Raw genomic sequence first — 9,195 nt, forward strand, 5'->3', positions numbered from 1 at the left:
TCCGAATTGTAGGAATGACCCTTCCCTGAGTTTCATTCATTGCATGTTCGTTTATCACAATTCAAACCAGTGTCGACGTGGTTTTGCTGTGTAAACATCCAGAAAGCATTTGGATTTTCTTCACACGTACTTGGATTCCCGTGTTGAGTCCTCTACATTTCAGTCTTGCTCTCAAACACGACTAGAAAATGTCGCTGTATGCATAAATTAGTTTGTAGAAAATTCCATAGTCAATAAAAAAAAAGTACATTCAGGGATTCATCATAAAGCAGAGCAAAAAGCCTCTAAAACATTGCTGCTGAATTCCATATTCTATATGATCATATGTTTAGTGTCATAAAGACATGACATCTGTATTTAATTGCTTCCATTTTTAGGCAGACGTATGAAAAAGAATGTGTTAATAAGCATCTTCTGGTCCAGCACAGCGTAACACACTACAGAGTCACCACTGTACGGAGCCCCCACCACCCCCCCGCCCCCCGAGCATAGCAAAATATAGATTTGGTCATCCATCAAAAAGCAATAAATATAACAAATACGTTAGCTACAAACATTTCAAGTATGAAGTCCCATGGGTATTCACTGTCTGACATCACATAAGACACAGAGCTTTGGGCATTGGCGTCAAAGACGGTTTTTTTAAGCCGACCAGTGTCCGTCCTGCAAAACCGAGCAGACAGAAGAAACCTCTGCTCGTCTGTCCTCTTTCAGAAACACTGCTGGGAATTCTGGGCTCACCCTGAGCAATTCAATCATAGAAAATGATGGGATGGCCGAACGTGACATTGTCCAAGGCAATCGTTATTTCCTTTTCCCAGCAGCAAGGTGTCTCTTGGTAACAGCCTCCAGCCGTTTCCTCTCTGCTTCCTCGGCTTTCTTCCTTTCTTCTTTAAGCTCCTTGTAGCGCCATTTTGGTATCTGTAGCAGGTGCCCCCCATTGTCTTTGGCATTTCTCTTCCTCCGGCTCGTTTCCGGCTGATAAGAGGGCGTGGGGGCCTTGGACACCCTCACCTTGGGGATGCTGAACCCGGGCCTGACGCTGCTCCTCCTCAGCATCATGTGCATTGGTAGTAGGCTGGTCCGACGCAACTCCGGTGCTTCGTCGTGAGCCCCGACGCCGGAGTGGGAGAACCGGCGCTGAGGTACCAGGCTCTGGACCTGAAGGCTGGCGCGGCGTTCTGCTGCTGAGTTCTTGGAAACCAGCGTGACCCGGGAGTTCTGGAAGAGTTTGAGGTGGCCGTCGACCCTGTCGGGGTTGATGGAGCGGAGCTCTTTGGCGCGTTGCTGGCGGATGAGCTCGGGCACTGCCTGCAGCCGTTTACCCACACCTGGGGGACTGTCAGGACACACCTGAAACAAAAATCACAGTATCTGCACGTGTATAATTTCCGCCTAAAAAATATACATGCAATTAGTTCAGATATGTAATTGATTTTGTATTCAATGTAAAAGAGTAGAGGGTCTCTAATTGTAATTATTAGTTGCACATTGTGAATAATACAAGCGATGATAACTGCATTCTGGTGCCTTTCCTAACATAAGAAAGCGCAGCTCTGGTAGTCCTGCATGAATAACCTGCTTATCCGATCCGCAGTTAATTATTCCGGAACAAATCCCATGAAAAAGTGGATAAGTTGTTGATAAAGTATAAATGCATGATAAAGTAAGCACCCCTATATAACAACCCTGGATCTCAAGGGACCCTGTTTAAGGCTGATCGTGGTGGACAGTGGAGAGATTGCATATCCAGCTCCTAACGACTCACCGAGCGGCAGGCCACAGCAACGAGGGGGCTCCTCATGGCGGTTGTAATAGACACCATGTGGTCGATGACGCCTTCATCCTCGGGGTTGGTAACATTTGCGATGTTGAAGACTTGCCGCACGGTGTCTGACAGGCGCTTCAGGCAGCCGCGGGGCTCCTGGGCTTTAGCCACCAGCGGTGCGAGTGGGGGCCACTCCAGACTGGGGGGGGGGGGAGATTAGATGGGAACAATGCAGAATGATGAAATTGTCGATGCTTGGGATGAGTGAGTACATGCTGTTCATTCATCAACCAACTGATCATCTTTATTAGTGAAGAGCGATACTAATTGTGGGTTTTATTTAAAAGCTGATATAAAAATAAAAAATAAAAAAAGTGGTTTTTCAGTCACGATCATTCCTGAGTTACTAGGTACTATGTAGCAATTTAGAAATGCTCTGTAACATAACTGATTGCTAAGTCAAGCATGATTTATGACACTTGCTGAGTGTTCCGTTGTCCTTCCTCTTAAAAAACATTTAGAACACTGTTTCTTACACTCTTACCAACAAGCTTTACCTGAATGTTTCACAGCACTGGTGGGGGCAGGGTCGCTCCATCAGGCGTATCATCACCCACGCAGTTTCATATCGGCCCGTAAACAACGCCCACTCCCTCGCTGTCAGGTTGCGGCCAACGTCCCGGGCATTTAGGGCCGCTCCTGGGGGGGGGGGGGGGGGGGAGGACCCACAAGAGAATCGGTTAAAAACATGTGGCAAGTGATGCATACGCAAAGATACGGATTATGTGTGAATGAAATCAACACTCTTGCGTTTACTCGATGCTTTTAGATGCTTTGTACATTTAGCATCTTCCTCACCTGCCATCATGAGCGCTCGAACACATTCCACCCGGCCCTGCATGGCGGCTTTCATCAGGGCCGTAAAGCCATGGCAGTTTCTTCTCTCGATGTCCAGCCCTGAGTAGTAGTTGAGCAGGTAGTTGGTGATTGTTATGTGGCCTTCAGGAACAGAGGGAAAGACGCAGACTGTCACAGTAACACCAACATCTGGGGGGGGGGGTTGTGATTGCATGTGATTGCACCCTGTACCTGCTTGAGCAGCAGTGATGAGAGCAGTGTTTCCCTCGCTGTCCTGCCAGTTAACATCCAGATGTGGACACTGAGACAGCGCTATGACGACGTCCACGTAGCCCTGATAGCACGCCACCAGCAGCCCTGTCTGAGACGACAAGGGAGAAGGGTGTTCAGTAAAAATTAAAAATAAAACCCTGCTAACAGAGTGCTGACACGGAGGACGCGTACAGTAATTGTACCCCTGAATAAATACGACCGCTGTTATCTTTTCATCGAGCCGCCTTGAACTCAGAGACACCCAATCATATGTTGCACTTTTGTGTGTAGTCTTTTGGAGGCCTGTGTGTGTGTGTGTGTTAATGCCAGAACAGGAGCCCCACTGTGTGTGTGTGTGTGTGTGTGTGTGTTTGCAAGTCGTGGAAAAGTCCTGTAAAATGTTGAGTGCCTTCCAGAAGGTGTACACTTCATCAGCCAAGACTAACAAGTTTCACCACTCGGGTGGGGTGAGGTGTGTGTGTGTGTGTGTGGGGAGGGGTGGGGTGGGTGGGTAGGAACACAAAGTTCCCACTTGACGTAGCATGCACACATATCCTTTATGATGAACTAAGAGTAGTAGCTAGAAATTATTGGGAGCACAAAGACAAAAAGTAAATAATCAATAAATTACCTGAATTTTGAGAAATGGCTCCAACTCAGCAGCAGGGATTGTGTACAGTGCACGCTTCGCTTTAATGCCCTTTGTCATTTTTACCAAAGTTACTCTGGTTTCTATTTGGTAAAGGATTTTTGCAAAGAAAAATTTGATGTGCAAATCATTTTTCGTCACCATTTACTGCATTTACATTTAACTTCAAGTAGTACTCTGGGTTTCTTTTTCAATGTGAGAAATAAAGTTTGACCTGAAAAGCCAGAGTTTGGAAGTCAAGCAAACAGTTGTGTGTTGTGCATAACGACGGACCCTGCAGGGACTCTCGTCACACTTTACTTTCTCTGAGCCGAGTGTGATGGAAAGGCCAACTTGTCAGCCCGGCACCGTGTCAAAATGCGTGCAGACAAATTTATGCATCAGCTGCTCTGTATTCTGCTACATCTTGAGCGCAGCAGGACGTGGCAGGTCAGCACTTTAATTTCAATCTCACATTTGACCACGTCGTTGCATCCCTTCATGTAGAATGTCAAGGCTTTTGTAGTGAATAAAACTGACTCAACTAAAAGGTCAGATTTAACTTATCTGACTCATATTTAAAGAGCTAAAAGTCAGACATCACCAGTAAGTGGGTCCCCGGAGTGGATTTGACTCTGCTGTGATGTGAAGTTTTCTACAGGAGAGAACGTCATCGCAGCAAATGTGCTTGATGCTTTGTAACTCAAGTTCTGTCTTGCAGAAATGAATACATATAAAGTTTAAAGAAAACTTCCAAAGTACGTGCCACCCTCCTCCGTGTCGACCTCTCACCCGCACACGCAAACTTCCACAATGACAGGGTGGGAAAAAAGATGGAGTTATACCTTAGTCAAAGACTAATGCAAACCTGAAACATGCCTATTCTGGCATATGTAAATCTTTATATATCAGGAGTCAAACTGTTTTTGGCATATCCTGAATGAAGGCAGCTTCTCCACCTCCTCAATACAGTGGGAATAGCTGCACGCTTTGTGCGCCGGATTGAAGGCGCGGTTTCTCACAAGGCAACACCATCCGAGACGTTGGCTCTGTTTAGATGCCGTCTTGTAGCATTGAACGGTCTGTAGCCGTCGCGTTCGCACCTGGGAGACAAACTCAGCTCCCCTAAAACAAGTCATCTTGTCGGCAGCTGGAGGTGTCGTCAAATGAATGCTGTCGGCCCTGAGAGCTTTAAGGGGAAAAGGAGCAGGGAGGTCCTGTGGAGTCACCGTTGGGTTGCCTGGAAGACGTTCCCTCGATCTGGCAAAGCTCCAGACAGAGGCGCCTGTATTCAGCAGCCCAGCCTGCAGCGAGTCTGCAGAAACCATCGCTGTCTGCCAGCCTCCAATTCTCTTTGTGAACCTTTTTCTCCACACGAGGGATTCACCTCTTTGTTTTCACCTCTTTCTCCCAGGCGCTAGCTTTTTTGTTTTGTTTTGTGAATTATAAAGTAGCTCGATCAGTTATAAATTTCAGACACAATTATGCCACTTGTGTGCTGATTTGTTTCCAGTATTGACTATGATGCCTGATCCTCGCATGTTATACTATGAATATATACTAAATACAAATGAATACAAATGTTATATTATTATATATGTACCGGTACTTTTCCATGGATGTGATGTGATTCCTATACCATATAAATCAATAATAAATACATAGAGAACAAATGAAGTTAAGTTGCATGCAGTTTTTGGAGTTTATGTATCACATAATCTGTACACAGACTTGCATCCTCATGTATAATCCAGTACTGGAGGCATTTATTCTGCTGTTATTACCAATGGAACAACTTCATTACATAAATTTACAGTCACTAATGTAAGCGCTGAAAACCTAACCTTAGCCTTTGAGCCAAAAATTACAATTTCCCCTGGTCTCAGGTGTGAAATTCAACCTATGACAGAAACACACACACACACACACACACACACACACACAAAGTAATCTGAGGAATATCCAGAGCCAGGAATAGAAAAGCTTAGACGTATCAATCTGTGACAAAGAGAGAGGGGAGGAGGGCGAGCCAACAAGCGTTTATCTAAAGAAAACAGACCAAAAGTACACGTTTGAATGAATTTGATTGACAGACTTCATCATGTGTCTGCTTTATCAAAAATCAGGCAAACTTTAAACTAACAGCTGCTAAAACATATTCAAAAAAACAAACAAGTACAGCATCCCCCCCCCAAAAAAACAAAGATGTTTCATCATCCCATAATATCTCGTGTTGTCCTTTCACTGCCAGATGAATCAGATTTCCTTCTGGGTTCTCCAACGTGACCTCAATCTAACTTCCCACATAGATACTGGCTGGTGCTAAACACAAAAGCAATGAAACACTCGGGACCTCCACAATCACGCACACCAGCAGCACTGACGAAGGCCTACTGGGCCGTGCTCCGGTCAATAGCCCCCCCCCCTGTGAACATCATCCTCTGTGTTCACATGGCTGATTCAAATAAAATGTGCAGGACCGAAGCTTTGATTTTTCCACTCGTCCAGCAGCCTATGCTTCATTTTGACTGACGGCCTGTGTGTGTGTGTGTGTGTGTGTGTGCTTGTGCGTGTGTGTGTGTGTGTGTGAATCGGGTCAGAGGTGCGAGAGAACAGTCATGTCTTATTTGATGCGTCTGGGACAGCAGCTTTCATTACTGCTACACAAACAACATGGGGGTTCTGAAACCGGTGGCTGTAATCGTATAATAAGAGATAGTTAAATGCAAATATTTGACCTACAACAGGCCGTTGAAACATGGGCGGCTTCTCCAGGTCTTCACGCGACGCGTCCGGTTTGTTAATGTTCATTTGTTCTATTACAGTGTAGCTGGAATTCCAGCTCATCAGGTTTCCACATCGGCACTTGAAGCACTTTCTCCTCTTTCCAAGGCTGCAGTGAGACATTTCAAGCAGGACTCCGTAAACCAGGAGGGGAACTTTTACGTAGAACGTAGAACTTAAAACGTATTGTTGAATTAACACTCTGAACTATGTGGGCCTTGTGCTTTCTCTGTTCCTAAAGGATCATTTTTCATCTCATCCTGAATCCATAATATTTTATCCAGAAATATTATTTATTTTTACAAAACTTAGTTGATAAAAAAAAAAACTGTCTTTCTTTCATTCTAGGACATTGTAGTATTGTAGTAACTACATATTGTAGTTATGCTGCTCTGAGAAAAACATGTTTACAGACAGATGGAAAGAGCGACAGCTTTACCCCTATGCATGAAATGAAAAGCAAAGAAATAGGAGAGATGGGGGGGGGGGGCAGCCTCAAGGTTAGAGATGCAAATCTGTGATGCAAGGTCAGTATTCTGAAAAATCACAGGACTGGGAAATAAATCACAAATTCTCCCTGGGCTGGACATCTTTAGTTGAAATCTAAAGCATGGGACGCATTAAAAGGTGCTTTTGTCAAGTATTCTCTCTAGATACAGGGATACAAAGTATAAAATACATGCGACTGCTTGTTCGGTAAAAGGCCTGTTGCCAGTTAATTAAATCAGTCAAATGTCCAGATGAATGAGAAGCCAGCCAGTGTTCCCTCGTTATGGATTTATCTCTTCGCTTTAGGCTACTGCTCTTTGGCAGGACTGAAGTATAAAGGGATATATATATATAAAATATATAAACTTTTATTTTCCAACTAGAGTGCAAGCCTCTGCAGAGACAGCTCCCCCCCCTAACGTTATCCCTAACTTTATCCCTAACTTTGGTTCCATTATTAGTTACTTAAGAAAAGTGAGATTTCAGTGTAAATACTCATTCTGGGCACACCTTGGTGTCATCATCTCATGCAGGGATAAATAAAGGTGTGTGCCGAAATAAGTCTGCGTGTGAACGCGCACGCACGTTGTATTTTGCGGTTCACGGACAGCAGGAAACTTGAGCGCTTTTGAGGAACTCGAGGTTGCAAATCAAACATGGTGTCTGTAAACAGAAAGCCTGTCAGAACACCTGTATGATAATAATGAATGAAGGCGTGGCCTCATTTTGCACGTCACAGCGAGCAAATAACCCGAATAGAAACGTAACCCATTCATACAAGAGAGTTTTTAAATGGTTAGTCTGATTATTAGTTATTCATTTCACATGGGGGGGTCATTATTTCGACACAAAGATGACAGCTGCGCGTTACATACCCTGTTATTCCTGTCCTCCTCCTTCACCTCCTCTTCCTCCACTCCGTGCTTCATCATGACCCGGACGGCCGCCGCGTTGTTGCTGCAGCACGCCCGGAACAGGGTCAGCGGCTCCGGGCTCTCCGGTGACGCGCTGCGCTCCGAGTCGGCGAACGCGTCATCCGGCGGGTAGAAGGAGTCGTCCGACGCGATGCTCCGACAGTCCTCCGAGTCCTCCGAGTCAACTTCTTCGAGTTCCTCCTCTTCTTCCTCGGTGTCTTCATCGTCCTCAGCTCGAGTCGGCTGGTTTCGGGTCACTTTTTGCTGCTGTTTGAGCCGGACGGACGAAGCGCCTCCTCCATCCCTGTCGTCCGTGATCAGCACCATCTAACGCCCGCAGCGCCCGCAGCGCCCGCAGCGCCCGCGCCGTCCCCGGGGTAGAGTCCGCGGTGAGCGGCGGGCATTGGTGCGGGATCAACCTACCGCACCTGGGAAGCCCCTCGCATCGAGTACCGGAGCCGAGACGTGACAAACTTCTTGTGGTAGATCCTAATTAAGTAAATGGCTCATTAAGTCGTTCGGAGCCGTGTGACGTCACGCGGAGACGCGCAGAAACAGAAGCGCGTTGCGGTCTTTGGTTCCAGAACACACCTCAGCCTAAATCAATGTTTAGTAAAAAATAAAGGTGGTGCTAAAGCAGAAAGTATTAAAGTAACGCTCTCAGGGCGGGAGAGACAGCAGCCTGCAAAGACACACTCCTTAATCCGATTAGATGGGACTAGGACCTGCCCCTCCCTCCCTCGACCAGAGATTATTTCTCCTCCGCGCACATAAACACACATTCATGTCAGGATATATTCATGCACGCGTGTTTGCGGTTCAATTTCACTGCGTGAATGTCGGCCTACATAAAACATTACAGTTAAATATCTGTTTGAAATCGGAATTTAACTGTAAACATGTCAGAAAGCATTTCCTCCTTTAAACAATGTGGTTAAAGATTACTAATTTGTGTTAGTCTGAAGACATCATTTTTCCAATCAACTTTCCTTGGATTAACACACATCTCCCTCTGTATAAATCAAACCGTTTTTAACTTTACGCCTATAAAGTCATCACTAAAACAGGGTTCGGGGAGAAGTGTTGAAGCGGCGTGCATCCAGAGCCGTTTCCTGCAGCCGTGCTCTAGAGTCTACAGGCCTGTGTTGGATCTGTGTGTTGGATCTAATAAGTACCTTACCCCAGCTGCCATGGGGGGGGGGGGGGGGGGGCTACTGCTGAGAGGCTTACATGCACAGATTAAACAAACATGGAGGAACTGTGGGACGGGGCTCTCTGACCTGCTCCTGCTCCAAGGTGGTTGTTTTAACAATGTCTGTTAAAATGTCTCAGTAAAGCTCATATGTGCCTGCAACACACACACACACACACCCACACACGCACACACACATGCACACACGCACATGCCTACTAAGGTTTAGAGGAGCTGCTGCAGTCCCACAGTCACTCATTCATTAATCCCTCCTAAAACCAGCAACGGCAAAAACACCCTAATTAAAGCA

The 9,195-nt window shown here is 45.9% G+C and overlaps 1 protein-coding gene across 1 annotated transcript; it reads right to left on the reverse strand.

Annotated features, from left to right (window-relative positions):
• Nucleotides 1-804: 804 nt before the first annotated feature.
• On the reverse strand, nucleotides 805-8,020 carry LOC137903778 (ankyrin repeat domain-containing protein 33B-like). The gene is made up of 6 exons (XM_068747927.1): nucleotides 7,655-8,020; nucleotides 2,858-2,987; nucleotides 2,627-2,767; nucleotides 2,326-2,467; nucleotides 1,769-1,967; nucleotides 805-1,353 (listed from the first exon to the last, which is right to left on the reverse strand). Exons 1-6 carry the CDS (start codon nucleotides 8,018-8,020, stop codon nucleotides 805-807), a joined length of 1,527 nt encoding a protein of 508 aa, XP_068604028.1.
• Nucleotides 8,021-9,195: the final 1,175 nt, after the last annotated feature.

Source organism: Brachionichthys hirsutus, chromosome 14, assembly GCF_040956055.1.
Source record: "Brachionichthys hirsutus isolate HB-005 chromosome 14, CSIRO-AGI_Bhir_v1, whole genome shotgun sequence".
NCBI lineage: Eukaryota > Metazoa > Chordata > Actinopteri > Lophiiformes > Brachionichthyidae > Brachionichthys > Brachionichthys hirsutus.

Coding starts and splice junctions, on each gene's coding strand:
- LOC137903778 (XM_068747927.1), bottom strand. CDS start 8,020: ATGGTGCTGATCACGGACGACAGGGATGGAGGAGGCGCTTCGTCCGTC. Junction 2,988..7,654: donor AGGAGGACAGGAATAACAGG/GTATGTAACGCG, acceptor TTGTCGTCTCAG/ACAGGGCTGCTGGTGGCGTG. Junction 1,354..1,768: donor TTGCTGTGGCCTGCCGCTCG/GTGAGTCGTTAG, acceptor TTTTTGTTTCAG/GTGTGTCCTGACAGTCCCCC.